Source organism: Scaptodrosophila lebanonensis, unplaced genomic scaffold (genome assembly GCF_003285725.1).
Source record: "Scaptodrosophila lebanonensis strain 11010-0011.00,11010-0021.00 unplaced genomic scaffold, SlebRS2 tig00001410-arrow-pilon, whole genome shotgun sequence".
In the NCBI taxonomy this organism is placed as follows: Eukaryota; Metazoa; Arthropoda; class Insecta; order Diptera; family Drosophilidae; genus Scaptodrosophila; species Scaptodrosophila lebanonensis.
Window position 1 is genome coordinate 6,140,173 of NW_022060738.1, and position 27,348 is coordinate 6,167,520.

The following is a 27,348-nucleotide window of genomic DNA, read 5'->3' on the forward strand; positions in this document are numbered from 1 at the left end:
CCGCAGCTGTTGTTGTTGTTGCTGCTTTTGTTCAACTTTGTGCTGCATACATACACGCATATAAACACGCATAGTTACGTGATGTAAATGTATGCTGTTTAAACTGAACATAAACATGTATTCTAATTTAATTTAATTAATTATTTTAATTAATTAATTCATTCATTTTTTTTAATAATTAAATTTAAAAAAAATTTTTTTTTTTTAATTTTTCCTTTTTGTGGAGAGTACTGTCGGGCTTGCTCGACAGTAGCGTTCTATCTTGTTATTTCTATATTTATTACATATAAACATATGTACAGAGTATTTCAAAATCGGGACACCCGAACTTTTGAATCGCAATGAATTTACATATTTTGAAATTAATAATTTTTAAATATTTGTATAACGCATGTTAGATTCAATTGAGGCATAACAATGCGTTTTAGTCCAAGACTAAACAATTAGAAGCATGACAACATGGCAAGATTTATAACACAACTTACTCGTTTGGCTTAAGTACAGAAATGTATTGGATATATCGCCTGTTCCTTCTACTGTTGTCTGCTGTGTGCATGCAATGCGTAGACAAAAACTTGGCAGTGTCCAAAGGTAAGTATCTTAATATCATTTATTTGATATTCCATTGATAGCTGAATGTTCCTTCCGGAGGCGCTTGTCGACCCAGAAACGCACCATATTTATGTAATGTTGCCGGCACTTGGACTTATATTAAACAGCTGGGAAAGTGCATTCCAGTACAAATAAAACAGGCACCATGCGGATTTTTTAATAGTGAACAATTTTGTCTGAGATCTTGTAAAAATGCCAAAGGAGTTACACCGCAGAAGATAAAGGTATGTATAAACAAACAAACAAAAAAAACATTTTAACAGTTTGATAAATCAACTTTTTATTTTTATAAAATTCTCACCTTCCATGGTTGCTAAGTATTTGGACCTCAATTATGTTACAATTCCTGTAGCATTACTTACACCAACTTTGTCAAAACGAAATTTGAATTAAATATCTTAATTGCCAAACATGTAATAAGTAGAATCTCTTCTACTTATAGGCTCAGCTAAGAAAATAACATATTATTTTATGTTAATTGGACGTGTAATAAGTAGAATCTTTTCTACTTATAGGCTTAGCTTAGAAAATAACATATTATTTGATGTTTGAAATGCATAGGAGGAGCGTTTTTAAAGGGAAACCTCTTAAAGATTGCAGCTTGGTGGATGACTTTATAATCCTTGGCGGATGAGGGATGAACATCTGTAATGTCGATTAGTAGAAAGTTCTCATCGAACGGAGAACATTACGCATTGTTATATTAGAAAATAATTATAGCTACATTTTGAAAAATAAATAAATGAGCTATTATGTGTATATATGTATATAGTATAGTATGTACTGATTAAATGATTGGTAATCAACAAACAGTCCTAAAGGAAAAATGTTCGAAACTGAAATTATACAACTTTCCTTTCATAGTGTAAGCATTAGCAGCTCTAAAAATAATTTTGAATAATTGGAACAGCAAAAGGGGAAAAAGGGCTGTTAAAAACATTCACAAAAAAAATATCATGAATATGATAAACATAATTTATTTCGTTAATGTGTGTGATCGGGAGGTCAATATAGACCTGTTACTCTGTCTGTCCGAACCATATCAGCTAGGTAAATAACGCCTGACATGTAAACTTATCTTATCCATACACAGTGCTAGTTTTGTGGATGTTTGTTGCTGAATTAATTGTAGTATATGTAAAATTTTTGATTTGTTAAAAATACCAGTGGGCCAAATTGGATGGATCACTTCTTTAAAACATGGTTAATTCAATGTCAGATCGCATATTAAGAGTAATTAATAGTAATGGAGGACATATATAGAAAATTAATGCTAAAAACACAAGTATGAAACAAAGAATCAATTTTACCAGGTCAATTATTTCGTTGAAAAAAACGTTCATTAACTTTAAAAAAATTAATTTTTTGTCATTCTAAAAAGTGTTAAGACAATTTATTATCATTTAAAAATATCGAAGATTTTCGTTTAAATAACGAAAAAAATGTTGATATTTCGTAGACCTTATACAATATAGTTACTTTGGTAAAACAAAGTTGAAGTTGAACTTCTTCCATTGATTTTGGTGACTTTCCCATTACTTTTCATAGTGGCTTTTTGTTAGTGCATGCTTTCTCACGACCTCCTGAACTATACATACTATACTACAAGTATAACCACGTTGTTTTGTTTACTCCATTTGGTACTCTCACATCATTTATGAGTTGGCCTTTTTTCACCAGTGCATTTGTTTTATTTGCATTGGGTTTTGCGCAAGCCTTGCGTCCTTTTATACCCTGTAACCAAAGGGTGAAAGGGTATACTAGTTTTGCGGGAATGTATGTAACACACAGACCCCACAGAGTAAATAAATTCTTGAACAGAGTGACAGGACGAGCCGATATAGCTATGATCGCCTGTATGAACGCAAGGATCTCATAAAGTATAACAGCTAGTATAACCAAACTTGGCATCCAGAATCTCCTAAGTCCGAGAAAGGACGAGTTAGTGATTTTCCATGACTCCCGTTGTTCTTTAAATTTGGAACTCAAATTTGGTAGTTACATCCCGTTAGTGATTATGTGTCCGTATGCCATTCATTATGATAGGCCAATTATGAAGAAAGTTATAGCCCTAACCAAAGGTCTTCCCGCAGCTATTGTTGATGCTTCGACTTATTCCTGTACTGTATACATACGCGCATATAAACACGCATAGGCACGACGATGTAAATGTATGCTGTTGAAACTGTACATAAACATGTGTTCACTTTTATATGTATGTATGTATTGAATATTTTATATTCAAATTAATTAATTAATATATTTTTTTTAAATATATGCATATATATTAATTAATTTTCCTTTTTTGTGGAGAGAACAGGGTATTTTATTTTTGGACTTACTCGACTGTAGCGTTCCCTCTTGTTTTTTTTTCTTTTTTTCTTTTTTCTGGGAGGTACAGAGTATTTAAGAGTTGAGCTCGCTCGACTTTAGCATTCCTTTCTTGTTTTTTATTACATTTTATTTACTTAGCCTTTATTTGTCTTTTGCCGACGTCGACTACCCCATCGTACTAAGTGTCTAATTTTTGTACTTTTTCTGGACGAAAGAGTGTGATAATATTTGATGTTGTTGGTCTTGTTATTGTACGAGTAGTTGCTTTTTTTTTTTGTTTTGGCTGCTCCTGCTTTTGTTCTCGACTTTCGCCTAGCGCAGCACAAATTTCTCCAACATTTCTGTCTACTTTCTGTATGCTTTGTGCTCGCCTATTTGCTTTGGCATTTTGTTTGTTAGTTTTGTATGAAAACTTTTGCAGTCTCCATCACATTTTCCCCCAAGCCGACTCGGCCACATATGCCACTATGGTACTGCAGTCTTTGGTTAGCTTTTTTTTTTTGTTAATTCTCTTTGTGTAAGTTCGTCAAGCTTGTAAACACAAATTATGACAATTAAGTTGAATGTTGGTTTGTTTGAGTTGTTAGCTGTCCTCGACATTAAAGAAGTCTGCAATTTTCGTATGGGTTGAACTTGTATTCGTTTAAATTCCTTTAATAGCGTTTTGATGCAATACACATACGCACTGTTGGGCAGCTGAATTTAAATGTGATTTCGAAGGAGCATCAGTTTCCTTTTCAGAAACAGGGATAGCCTTATTGCTAATGCTCATACATTTATACTACGACTATATGTCAAAAGTTTAAGCTGCCAATTGCAGCTGCCAGTTGGTAAAAGTTGAGAAAGCAGCTTCTATTTTAAGTGTTAAAGGTGCAGCAACCACAATTGTTCATTAGATTAGCAAGTTCACAAAGTTTGAAAAAGCTTAAATGCCACTTTCACTCCTGCTGCTGCCAACACTTGACTTTGAATGCTACGAGTAGTATTTTATGAATTCTCTTATCAATGCAAACGGCAAAGGCGTAAAGAAATAAAAAAACAGAAAAGATGTAGGAGTACGTGCAGAAAGTGGCAAGTTGTGAAGATGTGGCAAGGCAGCGAGCAATGTGTGGTAACTTTTGCATCAATTTGTCACTGAAGTTTGAAGATAAGAAAGTTTGGCTTGCGGCCATTGATGGCACTGTTTAGCAGTAGGGAAACATTTGCTAAAGGTTTAAGGTTGAAGCGAGGAAAGTTCAAATATTTAAAAATTTAAATTCAAATAATATTTAACAAAAAGCATTAAAAGTTACTGGTTCTTATTTATGAGACCTCTTTGGTCCACCTATAATATATTCACATATTGTTGTTTTCTTTGCTAAGTGATTAATGCATCAACGCAAATAGGAATGATGCACGCAGTCAGATGTCTACTAACAAGTCTTCTGTTCCTTGGGTCTATCTAGACTTCTCTTCATCTACTGTACACTAATAGCTTAGTGCTGGCATATAGTCCCAGATTTGTGCTACGACTACTCCACTTACACAGCAGACACTCATAAACTGAAACACTTTCAAGTCTTTTTGGTCTGCACACATCTCACTGGCTGATTAGTCCACCAACTACTTCAGATGTCTTGCAAATACAAAGACAAACATTGAAGTTCTGTGGGATTTATTTACACTAAGTGAAAAAAATAGAGAATTCTGTGGGTAAGTTATAAATTCAGAAAGTTTTTCGATTGTGAAATGATAGACAAACGGCATTAACTAAAAATATTAGATAATATGATTATACTAAGTACTTACAATTTCTATTTACAATATTACTACTAATATTTCCTTGGTAAATAACTATTCTTATATCCCAATTAGTTCTCAAATACTATAATAACCTTTCTGGAAAATTGAAAATATCGGGTGTCTTCAACAAAAGTGATGTAGAAACAAGCAACTGGAAGAAATAATTTTATTCATTTTATCAGAGGTTTTATTCTTCGTACGTTTTTTTTTTTGAGCTTTTATTCATAGAAGTTTATTAGCAGCTATTGAATTAGGAGCTTCATGACCTTCAGAAGGAATTACGGCATTTAATCCATTCAAAATATCATTATTAAATACAGAAATTTTATTGGCTTCAGCAATTTAGTTGGCAATTAAATGTTTTTTATCGAAGCCAGTTGAGACACAATTTTTCTTGTATTTGAATAGCTGGAAATGGTGATATGTAATCAAATATGTTTTATTGATATTCAATTTGGTATTTTGCGGGGATATGCAAAACCGCGTAAAACTTGAAAAAGAACAAAACAAAAAGGTTACTGTTTCCATTCCATATGTTACAATATATATAAAATCTCAAAATAAAAAGCACAACAATTCACAGAAGCTTTGCAATGTAAGTGTGGCTGGTTTTTAGGTTATTCGAAAGCCGTTAATTGTAGCAGCAATATTTCACACAAAAGACGATGCTTATTACTTATATTATAAATTGAATTTGTAACATCGTTTGAAAATATTCTGTGATTACATAAAATGCGAGGTAAATTATTTTATGTATGTGGATGTGTATGTGGATAATTAATCTTAAGTCTTTTCTGTTAATGTTTCTAACTGAAGATAGAAGACTGTTTTTATTGCAAAAATACTTTTTATATGTATTAAACTTTTAAAATAATAAAAAACAAATTTCTAAAATTTTCTTTATTTAGTTTAACATTTTTAATCTATTAAAAAAACAATAGCGGTATAAAACATACGCACAACATGTTGTGCCGATCTTTTAATTATGAGGTAAAAAATATAAAACAAATCTCTAATCATAGTATGTTTCAAAATTTACTGCTTTTGGTCGGAATTTCTCTGTGTGTATTTGGGTGCGAGGGCACGAGCGTATGCCTGTGTGGGCCTATCGCAGCAAACTTGTTAAATGGCGCGAAATTCTTTTCAATTTCAATTTCGAACGATAGGCTTTGACGTTTGCTTCGAACAGACGCGCTAGCAGCAAGGAAGGTGGCGGGGCGGGTAACATGACTAGAACGGCAAATGGCAGTATTCTGCCGGCCTCGTTGCTGTTGCTGTCCAAATATTTGCATTTGAACCCAATTGGTAACGTTTTGTGTTTATTGCCTTTCTGTAGCTGGCAAAATTGAACGATTCTTTTTTCTCCGCTTTTTGGAAAGTGCTTACTTCAGTGTTGTGTGGCTGAAAAACGAAATTTGAAAAATAATTGTGAGCGGCGGCATGTTGACAACTGCTGTGTGTACGCGTGCTGTCCAGCGACCAGTAACAAGGATCAGGTGTGTGTCCTCGTGTATACATTTCCGCCCTCCCTCCTGTACGCTGCTCTGGCAAACGGACCGCAATGCAAATGGCTATATTCCAGCAACTACAAATCGCTTTGAGCCCGCATTTCAAACTAAACCGTGAGTATGGACATGAGCGAGTACTGCTACGGAATGTAAGCGAAAATGTACATTTTATAGATTTTTATGTTCAGTGAAAATTTGAAAGATTGAAACCTGAATAAAATATTATTAAATATGTGAATTTTGCTATATAGTATACGAAGAAGAACTGTTTAGATGTTAAGATGTTATGTATACGTTTTTTGGAAAGACCGAGTTTTTCACATTCCTAAGCTTCGGTTTCCAATTCTGAAGATACATATAATTAAGCATAATGTCTGTGCAAATTATTGGTCTGTCTACTCATGCTTTAAACACGTAAGTATAACAAATACACTGGAGCCAACCTTTGGCCAACCAAGTGGTTCAACTGAAACTAGATCTGACCCTCCTTAAATACATTTGGCGCTTAGACATTTTTTTTCTAAAATTCCTTTAAAGTCTTATAATACGGGATTTGTTACAAGCCTGTACAGTTCCATAATAATGATTTTTCCGTTGAAAGAAAATTTAATAATTGGTCTCAGATTAACTCTATGTTCGGATATACAACAAAATTTCTTCTGGTTTCAACTTTTTCGTAATGAATTCGCTTCCTAATTACTTAAAAGGAATGAGAAGATACAAATGGCTGGGTGCTGAGTCTATGCTTCAAGCTTTTTTCGAAATGTTCTTCGCTTTGAATCCAGCATTGTTTTTTTATCTCGTTAAAACATAACTTATCTTGGTTTCGATATTTAATATTTATGACTTTTACCTTTTCGCCAAATTTGTCTCACTGTGTGAGACTGATGTGTGTGTTTAAACAGCTGACATTTTCGGGCCAAGCCTATGCCAAGCTGCATATTGCGCATTCGCCACGTATCAAACAAGCGAGCAGTCCAGAGAAAATGCTCAACAATCCGTGCATTTTAGCATACAAAATATGGCCAGATAAATATATGGCTCTGGTCATAAATTACACGCGTTGGCCTAATGTTTTTGCCCTCGTATTAATCAATGTGGCTGCAACTTTCTCCCTCTCTCTCTTTCTCTCTGTATGTTTATTGTTTGTTTTGTGTCCCCATAGCGCTGCTGTTCATTTTTTATGTCGCTCCACATTTGTTTTAATTTATTTTCAGTGCACAGCAATTATTTGCTTTTTGCAATTGTATATATTTTTTTAGCTACTGGATTTTCTGGTTTAGGTATTTTTTTTGTCTTTGTGTGGAAATGTTGTTGTGTCTTGCCTGACTACAAATAAACATAAATCAAATTGTATTGTTGATATTTAGTGGCAGGCCAAGCAGGCGGCAGGATTTTGGCAGCGCCGTCGATTTGCATTTGAGATTTGTTTATAAATCCGCAAACATGAAGCTTTAAATAATAGTTTTGGGAAATATATAGATGCATCTATGTATTTAGGACTACATATATATTGCTTTTTAATTGTTGGTCCGGTGCGCAGCTTTTGGTTATATTCAGACCTTTTTTATATTATTTATTTATATACAGATTTATTGGAATGCTGTTTTTTGCGTGTTGCCATATGGCTGAGCCTAGACGCCTAATTGAATGGCAAAAACATTGTCTAGTGTTGGCACTTTTATTGTTGTTATTGGTGTGAATGTGACCTCTTTCGAATTTTTATTTATGGTATGGCAAAGAGTGTTATTTATTTTAGGCAATTAAATGAATTTGCAGCTAATGGCGCTTTCTAATGAATGCATTAATAAAAATTCCATATTGTTTAAATGGTTTATTTATGCAAATGTGATTATGTCTATTATAGATATTTCCTTCTTTTAGATACAAAAAGCATACACTCATAAACATATATTCCTTTCAATACATTATCGCTGTTTAAATATAAAGATGCCAAGTGCTTTAAGTATATATAAATATATAGATGTTACATAATTGTACCCAAGCACTAATGTCAAGTGCTTTAACACCTCTCTAAGAACCAGCTAATTAAGTGATGTTATCTTTTTCACTCCCCTTTAAATAATAAATAATAATAATTGCAGCAATATTGAAGAAATTGCATTTTAATAGATAAGCAAATTTCTTTTTCTTTACGCACAAATTTATTGTATCAGAAATTTTGTAAGTTGTTGACTATTCATTTCATTTATTCACAAAAATTGGTTTATAAATTGGTGTGTGTCAATAATTAGTTAATAATAAAGAGTACAGGTTATAAAACCTTATTAACTTAATAAAATATAAAGTGTGTTTTTACACTTTATGAGTGAACTGTCAGTTTCTAATATGTCTAGTTTCTAAACTCGTCAATGGTTTTTTATATTAATTGTAAAACCGCCAAATGTTCGCACAGTTAAGACTCGGCGCTGTTTTCAATAGAAGAGGGAAAAGGAGGTTTTTTGAGAGAGTAGGGAAATATCATTATAATCTGACAACAAAACCGAAATTCGGGAGCTTAGTGTACTATAGTCTACTCATGCCGATGGCTGTTGCTTTTGCCATTTTATGGACTGCCGTTAATTGTTATTGTATTTAGTTGTTTGGTTTTTTTTTTGTCTATTAATGTTTTTGACCATATTTGGCTGAATATCTGCGCTGCTGTAATCAGGGAAATTTTCTACTTTTTTATTTAATTAAACCCATAATTCAAGCTTATGAGTATTTAATGCAAGATAATCATCTAATATTTTAGTGTTTAATCAAACGTTTCCGCTCAGTATTTCCCTATTAGAAAAAAATTGGGATCTATCGATTTTGTAAAGATATGTTTACCATGTTGTTAACTTGAATTGAAGGCGAATGAATTTGCATCAAACTTAACCATTGATATAAATAATACCTTAAAATGTGGAAAGAACTGACAGAAGCAAATTTATGCTGAATGCACAGATGTAGATTCTTTATGTGATATCAGTGGATAGCACTTACGAGAACAAATGTAGTGTGAAATTTCTATCACAAATTACTAAAATAATATTTTATTCATTTAGCATTTAAAATTGCATTTCATCTTACTCATGCATTTAATGTTTTCATAACAGAAGACACGAATTACTGTGCAGTTATCTGTATATCAGTGAAGCTGCAAAAACTTGAGGAATTATTCGTTAAAGGGCAGTAAATCAAGAGCAGATAATTGTTCAACATACCCAACCACCCAACCATATGAAGGGGCAGCATAGTCAAAATAATTGTTCACTATAAACCACAAATTATAATGATTTTTATGGCATTTCCTTTGTCATGCAGTCCTAGGCAGTAAATTTGCTTGCACCTCATGAGAAGCACGTACAAACTTTACTTTATTTATGTCGAATTTCAAACGCTTTCATTGCGGAGCAAAAAACATGCCAAGGAGTGGCCTGTTCTTGGCTTTTGGCTGTTGGCAGTTGGCTGCTGGCTATGCGTGCGGATGAGCACAATTTGGCGTCATAAATTTGAGTTATTGTATGCCTTTGCATTTGACAACGACTTAAAAGCACTTGCAGCGATTTTGGGTAGGTTTGCCACTTGGCCAGCCACAAACATGTCCTTGAGACATACATATACAAGTACATGTATATAAAATGCCGCTTTTGTGTGCTGCCACGCCCACACTCGCCATTGCTGCCGCTAGCCACTGACTGAGCCGACATTTTTAGTGGACATTTATTTTCTGTTTCATGCGCATTGAAATTTGCGCCCAAGGCGCTTTTCTGACACTATACCCACATAAAGTCGGTGGATTGGACGGAATTATGAGAGCTGGCGTGTGACACACAAAAGGCCTCATGCCTTCTTGTCTCTATAAAATATACTCGTACTTGTATTCCACATGCCTCATGGTCACTGTAAAAGCGGCTTTAAGTTGTACAAATTAAAGCAAGGCACTGCCCCACTATTAAGTATTTCTTTTGGCTAACTATAGTATTCAATTACTCGATAAGAGCAGCATTGACACACAGACACACATTCCTAAAGGCACAAAGCTCGATGGGCAAGTATTGTGTGCGATTGAGGATTGACTGAATGCGGATATTACATTGTCTGAGAGTTTTATATTTAATAAAATAATACTATTATGGCTGTACATAACAATTGTTTTGGCCAGCAAAAATAATACAGTAATCGCAATTTGTATGTAATAAATAAATTGTTTATTTAAAAGGGCGAATGATTGTAATGTTTATCAAAATTTTTATATGCAAAGCAAGCCTGACAGTAAAATAGCATTTACTCTCCACAAAAAAAGAAATTTAAAAAAAAAATTAAAAAAAAAAAAAAAATTAAATTAAAATATATTTAATACATACATTCAAAAGTGAAGACATGTTTATGTACAGTTTCAACAGCATACATTTACATCGTGCTTATATGCGTTTATGTTTGCTGTACAGGAATAAGTCAAAGCAGGAACAACAACAACAAAAAAACATCAATCTTGAACTGCCTAGGGCTTAGGGGAACCTGAATGCCAAGTTTGGTTATCCTAGCTATTGTGCTTACTGAGATCGTTGTGCTCATACAGACAGACAGACGGTCGGACGGACGGACAGACGGACATCGACTCGAGTTGTTATCCTGATCAATAATATATATACTTTGTGAGGTCTGCCACGTCTCCTTGTGTTACATACATTTGCACAAAACTAATATAGCCTTTTAGCTTTTGGGTGCAGACTATAACAAGTATGTATTTGTATAATAAATATGACCTTGAAATCAAGCGAGAGTTTTTTACGTTGGCAACACTGTCACTTTGCCACATTTCCACTTAATTTGCTTTCTTGTTTCCAGAAGTGGGTTTATTTTTGTGAACATCTAATAGTGATTTTCTCAATACTTACAATGTCCAAAATGATTCAACAAAAATGTTATGTTGAAAGTTTGTGTAAGCAGTGGGATTTCTGAAGCCCTCAAAATGTTTGGAAGACTTTTGGCTATGTGAAAAACACATGTTTGTGAATGTTATATATTGTTGATGGAGGGTAAAGAAAGCGTTAAAGACGAATTAAAAAAGTTTTAAAAAGTTTTAAAAAGTTTTAAAAAAGTTTAAGTTACTATGAAATATAATAAATTTAACTATTTGCTATTTGTATTAAAATTAAATATGGTTCAAGATTAAATTAGGCATGACACATTTTAATGATAAGGATTTACTCTTCGTTTTGAATATTATTCATATTAAAATCATAAACTGAATTGTTTTTAGTAAAATTTGCGTTGTTTTTAAAATTTAATTTGAATATAAAATGGTATAATATTAGATTGAATATGAAAATATGAATATTCTTCTCTACTATGATTTTTTTGAGTGTAGAGACTTCATATTTATTGCTTATTGTCCTATAAAACAAACATGTCTTTTAGTACACTTGCTACGTGTGGAGCTACAATTGATGCACAAAATTCTTCCCAACAAAGTTGATCCACCGTTTTTCGTGACCACTTCACTAGAAATAAGATATAAGTTGTTTTAAAACTACCGTGTTCGCCTGATTAAGAATTATTAAAGTAAAAGGATCAGTTCGATCACTTTACACAACTGAGCAGATTCAAGCAATATCGAAGAAGCTACTGCAGGCTATTCCAGAAAAGTAAAGCTATAACGGAATTCCCTGGTAATTTGTGTGCACCGCGTATTCTTCTTTCGCCGGCTTTTCAATTGCCGGCAGTGTATATCTGTTTTTGAAACGCTCGATTTGTACAATTTAGTTGTCGCTTGCAGCCCTGGGCTGCAGAGTCCGCTGGAGCGCTGCAAGTAGCCATGTAAACAATAAACAATTGACCGCATGACATGACAAGAGACGCGCATTGAACAACAAAACTGTAAAACCGCCCGTAGGGCAGCAATAAAACTATTAAACGTGCTCACATAAACACACACGTACACACACACACAAAAATGTTTCGCTAAAATGGCCGTCCAATGTTGCCATGCCTTTGTGTTTGCTGTCGCAGAGGAAAATGTCCATTCAACGGCATGTACAAGAATTTTATTTGTAGTCTCACTTTTTTCAGATCGCACATGTCTGCACAAATGTTGCATAGCAATTGCTTTGTGTTCAATTTTTGGCATAACGACAAACAAACATACATACATACTACATAATACATATTGTATATGTACTTGTATGTATGTAGAGCATCTGTACAAATGAAACGAATGGACCAACCAAATGAACAAGGGCGCACAAATTTTGCAGCTGTCAGTGGCAGGCGACACGGCTCGGCGGGAGGCAAAGCAAATTTTTATTTTTGCCAACAAAACGAAATACATATATAAATGATTTCAAACAATTTTCTTTCATTTCTTTCTTGTCAGTGCAAACTCTGGCAGCCAAATGCTAAAACGGTTGCTGGTGAGTTTCACTGTGTGCTAAATCGGTTATATACTATAAATCGAAAATTTCTGGCCACAAAAAGCTAGTTAGACAGATGAAGATTTCAGTGGTAAAAGAAAACCTCAATGTAAGTGGCAAACAATATGTTCTGTTAATACCTTCTAACAATAACTTAGTACTTTCATGCATTGAAGTAATGTTTGCTTCTTCTAATAAAAAATGCTACTATGCTCGCGTTTAAAATTATACTAAATTTGTATTATAAAAATATACTTTACGGCGTATGTAAAATACAAACGAAACATTTCATTTAATTCTTAGAATTTACTATTGGTGAACTTTTCTTTATATACATGCCTGCAAATATGTTGCGTGCGCTAAGCATTTACTTCTCTGTTTTATGCTTGTAAAATTATTCCAGATTGTGAGCACTTGAGTAGAATAGATATAATAATCAACATTTTGACGGAATTTCGCGGATTTGAGAGGGAAGCCAGGTACTGAGAAATTTATTTATTTACTGAGAAAAATCCGTTATGCTTTATGCATTAAAAAAGCATGAAAATGCTGAAAGCTCTTGCAAAATGATTTATGAAAATATTTTTTAATTTCTTTCTACGATTTATATTCAATTCTATTTTCTGTTTTCTTTATATAAATACTTGCATATATCCTGCGTGCTCTAAGTATTTACTTCTATGCTTAATGCCTGTAAGAAATGACCAGATTTTGAGTAGAATAGATATGATCATCGTCATCTGTCGACATTTCGCGGATTTGAGAGAGGAGCCAGGTACGTTTTTACTATTTATTTACTAAGAAAAATCCGTTATGCGTTATGAATTAAAAACTTATGGCAATGCTAAAAGCTCTAGCAAAATTTTGTATGAAAAAAATGTTTGAATTTCTTTCTACGATTTCTATTGAGACAAGAGCTTGTTAGTGACAGCTTTGGTTAGAGAAAGGCATATTAAATTGAATGGTTAGTGTTGGCATAAACATATATATATATATATATATATATATATATATATATATATATATATATATATATATATATACTTGTATATATACATATATCTTAACTATTAAGCATAAGTTAGATCTTAAACTGTTAGAGAGGCACAGAATCAAAAGCTCTTTTCATTAAAAGTAGGTCAAAGGGAGCTGCAATATTCATGTATTTCTCTGTAATCAGGGACTAAATATGTACTTGACATCAAATCTCGACACAGCAATTTAGTGCACTCACCTATAAGCTTTACCATAACACGCATAAACGCACACCCTTACAACCGCACATGCAAGCACACTCGCACACACACACACAAACTGAGTTACTTATCGAGCTCAGAGTGCGTTTATTGTTGTGGTGCTTGGTTGGTGTTTGTGTTCAGCTTTATGTTTCGTGTCTGGGTCACATTTAATTGAGCGCCATGTTCAACAGGCCGTTGTACATGCGTATTAAATGTAATTAACTCATTATAAATGATAACGTGGCCAAAAGGAGTCGCCCGCTATACGCCATATACAAGTACATACATGCGCGTTGTCTTAAGCCGCGGCAATGTCGCTGACTCTGCCATTTGTAGGTTGTTTTGTCGACGACAGAGTTGTCGTCACAGCTAATTTAGTTGGCCAGGCAAGCGTATTATGTTTCCTCAGCATTCACACACACACACATACGTAAATAAGTTGGTTGTGGCTCAGGCACACGTTGGTCACGCAAAATGTGAAATTATGAGCGCAAAAGGACAATGCGCCGCCATGGCTATTATTTAGACACACATACATACACACCGAGGTGTCCTGCCATAAAAACGCTTTTATGTGCTCAAGTATGTGTTGATATTTGACTTTTTTGTGTCCGTATCCTCCAGTCATTCTGCATTTATTTTTATTTTTTTATAGTTTGTCTCTCGCCTTATTTTCACGATATTTTCCTTACTGCCTGGCCGTTTATTACCTGCGGCTCCTCTTAATTATGTAGCACGTTGAAGTGTTTGGCCACGCACCTTAGGTGTTCATTTTAGCGGAAAAACGCATTTGTATTACGCTATTTTTCCCACCTCCTCCCTTTTCCCAGTTCTTCCTTGTGCCCACCTGCTGTGCCCGTATTTATGTGTGTAATGTGCTTGTATGCGGATTTAATTTATATAAAGTGGCAATGTAGATTAGTGTAATTGCTTGAGTGTGCTGGTTGTTACTGCGACACCATGTGAGTAATATAAGTTGGGGCAGAACTTTTTCAATTTTCTCGCGTCGCAAGATAGACCTAATATGGTCGCAGATGAGGGGGGTTTCCTTAATTCTGATGTTATCTATTTATAGTAATATGTAATTGAATTACAAACTTTGAAGGGGTAAGCCTAAAGTTTCATGTTTTCCTTGAGGATGCCAATCCATTTTTACTCAACCAACTCTTTATATCCAGTTTTCGAAGGGTAAAAGCGTATACGAGACAGCAGAAATGTCAAAATGTGTAGCAGGCAGACCTTTATTTAATAGGTATATTTGTATGAATAATCTGCATGAAAAGACAAATTGATATAGGCATGTTCGCCTGACCGTCTTACTGTCCGTACGGATACCGATGTCTTTTGAACTAGGGGACACTAAGCTAGAAACTATATATAGCATAAATATTCTATAATCTCTACCATACAACCGATTAGCGTAGAAAGAAGTCTTAGAAGAAAACCTTTTTTGTTAAACAGAAAACAGAAAATTGTATAAATTTGTGTATCGTGATATCCTGAAATTTCAAGAAAATATGTTCCTTATATTTAAGAGTATATGATATACAGAAACGTTGATTGGCTGTGGCAGCGAAAATGCTGGGTACAGAGTATTTAATAATTGGGCATATTTTAGCGATATACGCATTTAAATATGAGCCCATCATATTCAATTCGTTCATTTAGGAATTTCGTCGTAATAAAAAAATTAATAACTTAATATAAAGGTAAGTGCATGTGTTAAGGCATTAACCGGTCGCAGTTTAACCCTACGTATCATTGAATGCCAATGAACAACTTTTAACATAGTATTTTTTGTCACATATAGTAGGTGTCTTCCTGAACAATAATAATGTTGTTAAACCACTGTTTTTACAATCTTATAATCAAACAAGTAAAAAAGCTAAAGTCGGGTGTCCCGACTTTGGAATACTCTGTACATATGTTTACAATAATTATAGAAATTAAAACAAGAAAGGAATGCTAAAATCGAGCACGCTCAACTCTTAAATACTCTGTACCACGCCACAAAAAAATTTAAATCAATTAATTAATTAATGTAATTAAATTAATTTAATTAATTAACTAAATTAAATATAAAATATTCCATACATGCATACATACATTTACATTTACATCAGAATCGTGTCTCTGCGTGTTGGCGAAAGGTACATACTTGTATGCGTGTATGTGTGTATTGGCTTGGTTATATGGCTATAACTTTCTTTCTAATTACCCGATCATAATGAATCTTGGTATAAGATATAATCACTAACTGGATGTGTCTACCAAATTTTAGTTCTAAATTCTAAGAATTACGGGAGTTATAGAAAATCACAAATTGGGGGGAGTGGGGGGTGTATCGGAAAAAATGAACAAACTCGTCCTTTCTCGGGCTCAGGAGAATATGTGTACCAGTTGGGTTATTCTAGATCTTATAGTCTCTGAGATCCAGGTGTTCATACGGACAGACGAACAGACAGACAGACAGACAGACAGACAGGGCTAGATCGACTCGTCTCGTCATGCTGATCAAGAATATATATACTTTGTGGGGTCTGGCACGCCTCCTTCTGCCTGTTACATTTTCAGCTCCCGCAAACCTAATATACTCTTGTACATTTTATGTACAGAGTATAATTAATTATATCCAAATGGAGTTTTTCTAAATAGAAGTATATATGCAAGAGCATTTTCATGTAATAACTTTTTCCAAAAGCAATCATTAGTTCTAACGAAATAAATAAATTAAGATTATTAAGATTTATAGTCTTAACAACGAAAATTATGCATTAAAATTAACTAAAACTTCATTGCATAGCTTTATTATATAGTTTTCATTCTTCTGCTCGTTGTTGATTGTAAGTAAGTCTTTCTGTAGTTTCTATTATATTACATACATTTTTCGTACATCGAAAGCTGAAAGGAATTTGCCAAAACACAAATGTGGACACGTGGGTCCAAATAAAGAAGTCTTTATACTCGACAAAATCGTATGTGATGTCGTGTTATTATTATTTAAATTGCATAGCATCAGTGTGCCACAACTCAATGCTCAATGGACAGCTCAACTGACAACATAATTTAAGTATATGACATTTCTTCTAATGAGAAACATGTAGCTTTTTGCTGGAACGAATAGAGACGAAATAAAGAATATTACAATTTGCCTTTTATAGCTTTGCCTTTTCAATGCATTTATGTGAGTGTTGTTTGTCTAGTCGGACTAAACTATCACAGCAAATAAAGTTGTAATGTTGACGGAAAAGAAAAATAAAAAATTATGCATATTAGGCGGATTTATTTCAAATACACCGTAAAAGAAAATAATTCTCGAATTACTTCATTGCGTACTGCAACTTCATTATTCTTCCGATGCTTGCAGAATAACCCTAAAGGAGAATGGCTCGAAGGCATAGCCTCCGCCCTCATAGAACTTGCTCATGAACTCGACCCTGTAAACAAATATGTCAATATGTTTTTTTTTTTGCTAGTTATAATGTTAGGTGAAATCTTACCAATGCAATCGGAGTGTGTGCAGGAAAGCTGACAGACCCTCGATGAGTACCAAAATTCCTACCGTAAGTCCTGACCAGGCCGTGAATAAAAAGTAAATAACTATACAGCCTGTAAAGCCCTCGGACTTAAATCCAATGGAGAAGAGCATATTCCAGAGCACTTCAGAAAGTTCTGCAAATATAATTATACACGAGATTTAGTGAGAGAGTTTAAATGGTACTTAACAAGAATCATTTTTGTTTGATTGGAAATAAACACTTTTAAAAATTTGGCCAGAGTATAAGTTTACAATTTTTACAAACATTGTGTAAATTAAACTATTGAATGAAATAATTACAGTTTTTGTATAATTTTTTTTTTTTTTTGCTTGAGGTCAAGAGAATTTGTTGGAGTAAGTTCAATGTTTAGAATAATTATTAAGTAATTGCTATAATTAATTAGCATATGACCATATTTTGAAAACAATTTATCAAAAACAGTCTATGGCAAATAGATTTGAAGATGTTATTTAGTCTTTATCTTAAACAGTCTGTTTTGCCATAGATTTGTCCGGGGACGCCAAAATTTTGGGGAATGCGAGAAGATTGTAGGATATACTTGTATTCATATTTAATATGATCTTTCTCTAGCCCAATGGAGACAAACAGATTACGCTTAGGTTTATACTTTTAGAATATTGTCCTAATTTGTAGCTTAGATTTCATTTTATACTTACGTGCATGCGCCAAAGAAAGGGCCCACAGACGCAAATAGGAGGCCGTATGCGAAATTGTACTGAGTACATATTCAATTGTGTGTATGGCTTGTTGTACGAAAATCTCGCCCATGGGCTCATCTTCTGAGCCATGGCCGCCATGACCCCCGCCCCCTCCACTGCTTACTGCAGGCTTGCCAGGTTCTGCTACGTGCTTGGGTCTTGTCATCATGATGTAGATCGGCTTGCCAAGCAACATCCACGGAATGCATACCAGGGCCGCAAGCACGAATACGGTCTGCAACGATTCCTGACCTTCGAACATATATTCCTTGCAGCCTGCGAGTGGCTCTTGATGTCCAAACAGCATCATGTTGATAAAGAGAATAAGAATAGAAGGAGCACAGCCTGGCGTTAGTGCCTGATCCGTAGTGTCATCTTTGTAGACAACCCATTTGAAGAACATCATGAACACCATGTATCCGAAGAGCAGCACTAGAAACAGGATTTGGGGAAAGAACTCCAAAATAATACTCATGTACTTGCGGAAGTGTATGAAATTCACAACCGACATGCAAACGCCGAAGATCATGTGAATCACTCCAACAATGATAGATAATTTCATTTTGAATGTGTTAAGGAATACGATCTTGTTGTCAGCCATTTGCCATATAGGATCCATACCCATTGGGTATGTCTTGACACTGGCATATTTGGGACGCAACTGTAACATTTTCACTGTGGGATCTTCCATGGTCTCATTGTCGTAGGGAATTATCCAGCCTGAGCCAAATATGTTCATGGATTTACTAAACACATCATTATAGATGAAGCCCGTATAGAGTGAGAATAAGCCCATTAAAAGGATAATGTAGCGACCACCAAAGAATATGCTGAAAATCTCCTCCTTAATGGTGGCCAGTTTTTGCTCCTTAATGATCATCCACAGTGCAAATACTAGCAATATTACAGCATGACCCATATCGCCGAACATAACGGCGAAAAGAAAAGGGAAACTTATGATGGTATATAGGGCTGGATTCACCTCACGATATGATGCCATGCCATAAGCATCGATTAGGTTCTGGAAGCCTTGGGTAAATTTGTTTGTGCGTGTGTAAGTCGGAGGCATCTCATTGGTCTGTATGACATTCATGAAGGCTGGTATTGTGCTCTCGGCTTGCTTTGAGGCACTCGATAGCGCATTCTGCACAAGAAAAATATCACGACTGGGAACCCAGCCCTCACCAATCAGACATTTGCCCGTCACGTCGGGATTGAAATAGTTGAGTATGTGATAGATAGCCTTCATTTTTCGTACCATAATGGCCCAGGCTGAAACATGCTTTGATGCAGAGAGTAGAACACGACTGCGATGGTCCGCACTCTGATTGATCACCATCTTCAAGTCCTCCAGGCGAGTATTGACATCCCTAATCATGAGCGTGCGCTCCTCATGCGAACTTGGACAGGGATAGACGGAGGCATGATAGCCTGCGCACACTTTCTTGATGCGCTGCTTAAGCTCATCGCCCTGAAAGAAGGCCACAAAGACGGTCTTCAGCACCTGCTGGCCCGTCTCCTCATCCTCACACATTCCACTAATATCGCTGCGTTTCAAGAAGATGTTGCCGCGCGATATGCGCCATAGCATACGTTCGAAGGAGAAGAAGCGCTCCAGTTTGATGACTCCCGCCACAAAAGCCAATTGACCGCGTTGTTGCATAACCGGATCTAGTGGGTCTATATAGCGATTACTATCCAGATTCATAACCTCCTGGCTGGAAAAGAAACCCTCTGTATTCTGGAGTACGTTCTTCAGCTCCTGCATATGTCTATAATTGGCATTCAAACTGGCACCATTGCTGGCCAGTTCGCGTAGCTCGTTTTCCGTTTTCTCCAGCTGAGCCTCCAAGTCGATAATCTCGCGGGGATTGGGTGCACCCGGTTCCTGTTCCTCGGTCATCTTTGGTGGTTTCACATCATCCTTTCGCAGCTCATTCTCAATATAGCGTATCCTTCGCTCCATGTCATCGCAGCGTCGAACTTCGTTCACATACTTCCGATGAAAGGCATTAACATGCTCATTCAGATCACGGAACTGAACGCAACCGAGGTTGCCAAGCTCGGCAATGGAAACATAGGCTGCCTCCGGTTGTATATACAACTGGCAGAGCGCCATTTTCTCGCTACGAAACATGTCACCCATGATGAACGTTGTGGGTAGGTGCGTTGATGTGATGAAAATACGTGCTCTGAAATATTGAAAAAATTAGTAGTTAGTTAGTTATAAAAATATTAAAAAGTACTTTTAGCAGTAATGTTTCGACGGCTAATAAAGAACCCTAAAGTAGAGCCCATTAAAATCTAACAATATATCAGCCAATAAAATATTTCGATGGAGTAACTTTTAACGATTTAACAAACCATAGTGATGTCCATTGTAAAACCTTTATTTATGGCCGGTCATGTTGATCACTTCTTAATCTAAGCTAGGGCCCCAATTGCAGATATCAACTTTTTTTTAACATATATAAAAAGGGTGGGGCTCAGAGTTTTTCTAGATATAGAGCATATACTCATATCTGGTTATATATTACGAAAAAATAAAACAAACTCGTATAGCGAACACACATAAGGCATCTTTGTGCGTAATTTGGTGTCTCTAGCTCTTATAGTCTCTGAGATCCAGGTGTTCATACGGAAGGACGGATGGACGTACAGACAGACAGATATAGATCGACTCGTCTTGTCATGCTAATCCAGAATATATTTGCTTTGTGGGGTCTGCCAAGCTTTTTACATTCTTGCTTATGAAACTGTGCTTACTAATCAACTGTGATAAATATTGTTGTGTTAAGCGTATTGACCAAATGGTTACACATTCTTAATTGCTATTTATATTTGCTTTATTCGCTATCGTCACACCACTGTTTACAGACTGTGTGTCCAACGATCAGTCAATCAAACATTTCAAAAAAATTGATAAGATAGCACAGTCGTTCTGATAGCTGTTAGGGTTTTGTCTCCTCGAACCTATTTATCTGAAGTGGCAGAATTTGAAATTATTATTATTTATAATTATCAGGCAATCATGTGGCTTATGCATTAGCCCCAGTGCCTAAAATTGTATGCCCCATATTTAGCAAGGGGCTTAAGTATCACTTTGTGGTGCCTTGAGCCGCGGTTCATTTTCTGGCTTGGCCTTGACAATTAAAATCGTCTGATAGCTGTTTTGGTATTTAGAGATTAAAGATATTTATGGCACACTCAATTATCTGCCGTGATTTTATGACGCATGATTTGCAGTAAAATCGATCTAATTGCCTATTTCGGATTGCCATTTGCTTTATAGGACGGAGACTGATAAACTACTCTTTTTTGTACCGATTATGGTGGCGTCATCGGTAATTGCAAATGAGGAGTTTTGGAAGCAATCAGCATTAATTATTAATGTAGTGACGTAAATGATAATGAACCTTGTCTAGTATGGAAGCAATTCAATATAATTTTTCCACATGAGCGTGCACATCACTTTTACAATAAAAGGTCCGGAAATTTAAAAAATGTATGTTTACAAAATATTGATATGGAGTTAAATATTGACGACTTTGTTGTTATATCTGATGGTATTGCACCATTCGTGAGAAGTGAACCTGATCACAAATGAGCAAACCCAAAAAAATGATTTCTTGATTGGAATAAACAACGTGAAGCTTCAACGCGAACGAAGGCAACTTATTAGCTTATTTAGTTTCATTGCGCGGCAATTGTCTTTTATAACCATATCTCTTTATGTTATAGTAAGTAATGAAGAAAGATGAAAGATCCGCTTAATGACAGATTGTACATTGCAGCTTGAACAAAGCATTGTGGATGTAAGATATACTTGGCATATCGTTTTACGTTTTATTATAAGTCAACTTTTTTTTACAGTGTTTAACATTTTATTTTCATCATGTGCTAATGAAACAAATAATGTCCAACCAAATCTAATAGTTTTTGAATCAACATTCTCAGTGAGTAAATGCAAACAATTGTTTGAAGATAGTTCACTTTTTTTTTAGTTGGCATATTATTTTTGTTTTGCAAAGATGTTTTCTTATCATCTGCTAAACAGAAAAGTAAATATGCATTCTAGAATGCTTCTCTACTTATATTTCGTTTTCTTTTGAAAATGTATTATCTTAGAAGAACGATAAACAATAGCACCGAATATTCTATTTAAGCGTAAATCGTAATATTAATTCTATTCGTTTGATTAATTTGGAGTCATTTTTATTGAATTTGCAATGGAAAATCGTACAATTTAAAAATATTTATGAAACAGTAAAAAAAACACTTTATTAAGAAGAAACACTGAACTGTTTAAGGTCCACTACAAATTTTTAACTTTATAATTATAATGACAAACAATAACACAACTAATACATCAGGTATCTTACAGGCTGATCCAAAGCAGAATAAGAGCAGCAGGAAAAGCATGGGCAGAGATTTAATTTTTGGCATCAACTTCTATCACAGCTAACCTATTGCGATGAAACTTGGCAAATATTCATCTACTTCTAAGAGTTACGGGAGTTGTACAAAATTTCAAATAGCGAGATATGGCATCGAAAGAAAAGATAATATTTTGAGATTCAAGCGCTTCACCTTTCACAGGTCAAAATTCTGCCTTTTTTCTGTATACGGGCATGTTTTGAGAGTCACTTTATATTTGGTATATATTCAAATATAAATTGTATAAACATTTTCAGGATCAATATTATAACATTGTTATACATAAGCTAATGTTTAAAATAAATGAAAACTTTACAACCATTGCGGATTCGTTGAACAATTAACTATGATATCCAAGCAAAATAATGTATTTTTTTTTGAGACACATAAAACTTTAAACTAATGCAATGTTCACCCATTCGCTTATTAACCTCCTCAGTGCTTTGTTTATAAAAAAAATCCATTAAAAAGCTATAAAAATCTTATCGAAGGCGTTTGCACATGATCCATCACGTGCTCTGACGTCAGAGCACAGTTAATATGAAGTTATTGACAGTTAAGTTAGCAAATTAAAATTGGTTTGTAACGAAGGCAATTTTTGAAAAAACAATTAAGATAGGTTATCGCAAAATTTGCACTATTAAGATTAAATTAATGGTCATGAATATGGGTGTGAATAATTGCCTATTGAGGTGAGCAATCGTGAGTCTCCATGTGCTTGGAGGGGTGTGTTTTCTGTAGATGTGGCATGGTTTTCATCGCCATGTAGGCTTTTTATTTTCCTTTACATTGTAAGACGATAAGCGGAAGCATTGCAGCTATTCTACACCATTGTGTTGTGATAAACTCGTGCACAATATTTAATTTATATCATTTATGGCATGTTAGCGGCTTATCTCTCACATGTCAAGAAACATATTGATAACCACTTGGTTGGCCTTAAAGGCACTGATAAGTGCAAGTCAGTTGTTTTTTCCTAATTGGATTTAGTATTAGGAATTATTTAGTTGGCATCAGACATATTGTTATTAATTTTATTTTCACTTGAAGACAAAGCACCTTAGAGACGGTGTCTTTTCTCGGTAAGGACAATTCTTAATTTCTCACTTACACAATGCCAATTTATGGTTTGGTTTACGCGATTTTCGAACCTGCCTACTCGACGTTGCAGGGCGTACTGTGCGAACGCCTTAGCGCAGATAGGCATTGTAGCTTTGGCCAATTAAACTGAAGCTAATCTAAACTTGTCACAAACACACTTACACATATATATGTCGCGACCATACAAACACACTACCTATAATCTGTGCGACATTTTATCAGCGCAACAACAGACGCAATTGCTGCGTGTTGCCAAATAAGCAGACACCTCTGATAGACATGGCAAGCTTATCGCATGTACTACACTCCACACACTCCACAAAATCGGTAACGGTAATCAACACATAACTGGAAAAATATGACAACACTTGAACACTCGTCGCATATCAATTGCATCGATGATTGAGCATAAGCACGAGTTGCTAAATCACATTTGGGTTTTATTTTTAGGGGAGTTTTCAAAATAGTGTGTGACAGCTATAACAAGATGAATACCATTAATGAGTCCATATCTACATATAATTGTATAATTAAATCTATAGTATGTAATTCTACTCCACTTTTGTTTGCAGAAGAACCTTAAAAGCGAATGGTTGGTAGATATAGCCTTCGCCTTTATAGAACTTGCTCATGAACTCGACCCTGTAAAAAAGGAAATATAGTTCGAAATTAAAAAAATTGCTTTAAAAACAAGAATATAATGATAAGATTTTAAATATAATTGAAAATTTGTCTTGCGAATTGAAGAGAATTTTTAAAGTGCAGATATCTCTAATCATAGAAGCAATTTTAAGCTTAAAGAAGTATAAGATTACTCGTATAAAATAGTCAAAAATTAAGTTTATCACCATAAGGCTGGTTTTTAATTGAAGATGTTGTTTAAATCACTCCTTGTACTTACCAATGCAAACGCATAGTGTGAAGAAAAGCAGAAAGTCCTTCAATTACTACCAGAATGCCCAACGTAAGCACAGCCCAAACAGGAAAAAGTATAAAAATGGCAATGACATTGAAGTAGCCGAGGGGCAATATAAATCCGAAATTGAGCATCTTCTTCCACAATACGTCCGAGAGTTCTAATAGTGCGTAAAAAGAGAAGACTTGATAAGATCAGGAAGAGCTAAGATATTTGTTGATTCTACTCACGTGAATGAGCCAGCGACAGGGCCCAGATGCGCAAATAGGAGGCAGTATGAGAAACCGTGCTCAGCACAAACTCGATGGTGTGTATGGTTTGTGCTATAAGTATCTCGCCAAATGGTTCGTCAGAGCTGACGGTGCCGTGCCTTCTTTGATGTCGAATGTACAGTGGCCTAGCGAATAGCATCCAGGGGATGCAGAGTAACGCCATGACCAAGAGTACTATTTGTAACTCATATTGTCCCTTGAACATGTGCTCGTCACAGCCAGGAAGCGGTGCTGTGTGCCCAAAGAGCACCATGTTAATAAAGATGATCAAAATAGAGGGTGCACAACCGGGCTTTAGGGCTAATTCGTCCGATTTGTCAGTATATTTGATCCATTTGAAAAACATCATAAATACCAGATAGCCAAAGAGAAAAAGTAGAAATATAAGTTGCGGCACAAAATCGAACAAAATGTGCAACTTCTTCTTCAAATGGACAAAGTTTACGACAGACATGCAGATACCAAGCAACATGTGAGCTACTCCCAATATAATTGATAGCTTCATTTTGTAGGAGTTCAGAAAAACAATCTGATTTTCGGCGAATTGCCAGACAGGGTCTAATCCCATTGCATAGGTATGCTCCTTAGTAGCGGGGCTTAGCTGCAGTTCAGTGTTGCCCAGCACTGTGCTGGTGTTGTATTGGATGAGCCAGCCAGAGCCAAAGAGATTTATAGACTTGCTGAAGACATCGTTATAGATGAGGCCTGCGTAGATAGAGAATAATCCCATGAGCAGTATAATGTAGCGACCGCTAAAGAATATGCTGAAGATTTCTTCCTTTATTTTTGCAAGTTTTCGTTCATTCCACACCATCCAGGTGGCAAAGAGTAGCAAAATGAAACCATGTCCAATATCCCCGTACATGCAGCCGAACAGGAAAGGAAATGTGATGAGCGAGTAGAGTGAGGGATTCACCTCGCCATAGTTGGCTACACCATAGGCATCAGTTATGTTCTGAAAACCCTGAGTGAAACGATTAGTCCGATTGTAGGTGGGGGCCACTTGCTCCACGCTGGGCTGGACAACTTGAAAAATGGTTGGTGTTGAACTCTCTGCCTTCTGTGTGCCACGTTGCAAGGCAGCCTTCAGCTGCTCCAAGTCGCTTGAGGGTGTCCAGCCCTCACCCACCAGGCATTTCTTGCTTACGTCCATACTGAAGTTGTTCATCGTATGATAAATGGATTGCATTTTGATCAGTTGTGTGCGCCAGTTGTGCATGTAGAGAGCTGCTCGTCGCAAGACGCCATTGCGATGATCATCCGTTTGGCTTAGTACCAGCTGCATATCCGCCATACGCACCTTGATCTCTGTTAGTAGCTGAGCGCGTTCGTTGGCGTCCAAAGGACATGGATGATTGACTACATGATAACCGGAGCATATTTTGAAAACGCGCTCCTTCAACTGCTCGCCATGAAAGAAGGCTACGAATACTGCTCGTGGGTTGGATTGTTTATTATTATCTGAAATCTCTTCCATCACATCCGTGCGCCTGAAAAACACATTGCCCATGGTCACGCGCCAAATCATGCGCTCCAAGCTGAAGTAGTGCTCCAAAGGCATAACTCCCGTTACGTAGTAAAGGTACTTCTCGACTTCGTTTAGGCTGGCGCGTTCAACAAAAAAATTCTCGAGCTGCTCCAGTACCGTCTTGTGTTCATTTAGTTCTTGGTAATTGCGCTTGATGTCGGCTCCATTGCGGGAGAGCTCTTGCAATTCGAGTTCCACTTGCTCGAGTTGTGCTTCCATTTCGTTTATCTGTCGTGCATTTGGTGCTGCTGGCTCATTGTAACCGTCATCATCGTCTTCGGGCGCTTCCGGAAGCTGCAACTCAGCTTTAGTTATCTGCTGAGCTATATAGTTGAGTCGACGTTGTAGTTCATCACACCGTAGAACTTCGTTGAAGAAGCTGCGTTGCGTGATATGCAAATTTGTATTAAGCTGCATAGGATAATAATTGTTAATAAATCGAGCTGCATTATCAATAAATAAATATGAATAATGTCATAATATCAGTCATATCGAGGAATAAATGAAGGTAATTCTACTCACATCTGTAAACTGCATACAGCCACTCTCACCCAGCTCGGCTATCGTGGTATAGATTGCTTCAAATGGTATGAGAAGCTGACAAAGACTCATTGGCTCGCTTCGAAACATGTCCTCCAATTTAAACGTACGACTACGTTAGTTTTTAATTTATTAAGTGATAAAGTAACAAGTGCTTTTTTTTTTTATCAGTGCTTTGTATCAGCCAGTGTGGGCGTGTGTGGTGGCAATGTAATAGCGTTCAAGTTTTTTTTTTTTTTTTTTTTGCTTTTTAAAGAAGTCACGTGCCTTTCGAGACCGTAAAATTGCACTTTCATTAATCGACTTATAACCGTGCTGCAGGAATTGGAAATAGCCAGTGATTAGTTCCACTTATTGCCTTTGAGTTGACCGGTTTGTAAGATAAACAATACCCATAGGTGCTTAAACTCGTAAGTAT

At 35.7% G+C, this 27,348-nt stretch overlaps 3 protein-coding genes and 1 long non-coding RNA gene across 4 annotated transcripts; 1 reads left to right on the plus strand and 3 right to left on the minus strand.

The window, feature by feature from the left end:
• Positions 1-515: 515 nt before the first annotated feature.
• LOC115630729 lies at positions 516-1,379 on the plus strand. Its single transcript, XR_003996102.1, has 3 exons — positions 516-591; positions 652-836; positions 931-1,379. It is a non-coding gene; the product is annotated as an uncharacterized LOC115630729 (long non-coding RNA).
• A 15,762-nt stretch (positions 1,380-17,141) lies between these two features.
• Positions 17,142-23,736, minus strand: LOC115630433 (V-type proton ATPase 116 kDa subunit a). The gene is made up of 4 exons (XM_030526988.1): positions 23,685-23,736; positions 18,095-20,328; positions 17,379-17,550; positions 17,142-17,315 (listed from the first exon to the last, which is right to left on the minus strand). The coding sequence occupies exons 2-4, from the start codon at positions 20,280-20,282 to the stop codon at positions 17,225-17,227; spliced, it is 2,451 nt and encodes an 816-aa protein (XP_030382848.1). The 5' UTR covers positions 20,283-20,328; positions 23,685-23,736; the 3' UTR covers positions 17,142-17,224.
• A 489-nt stretch (positions 23,737-24,225) lies between these two features.
• LOC115630773 (V-type proton ATPase 116 kDa subunit a-like) lies at positions 24,226-25,727 on the minus strand. The gene is made up of 3 exons (XM_030527427.1): positions 24,821-25,727; positions 24,576-24,750; positions 24,226-24,316 (listed from the first exon to the last, which is right to left on the minus strand). The coding sequence occupies exons 1-3, from the start codon at positions 25,725-25,727 to the stop codon at positions 24,226-24,228; spliced, it is 1,173 nt and encodes a 390-aa protein (XP_030383287.1).
• An 83-nt stretch (positions 25,728-25,810) lies between these two features.
• LOC115630774 (V-type proton ATPase 116 kDa subunit a-like) lies at positions 25,811-27,020 on the minus strand. The gene is made up of 3 exons (XM_030527429.1): positions 26,913-27,020; positions 25,870-26,801; positions 25,811-25,817 (listed from the first exon to the last, which is right to left on the minus strand). The coding sequence occupies exons 1-3, from the start codon at positions 27,018-27,020 to the stop codon at positions 25,811-25,813; spliced, it is 1,047 nt and encodes a 348-aa protein (XP_030383289.1).
• Between the last annotated feature and the right edge of the window lie 328 nt (positions 27,021-27,348).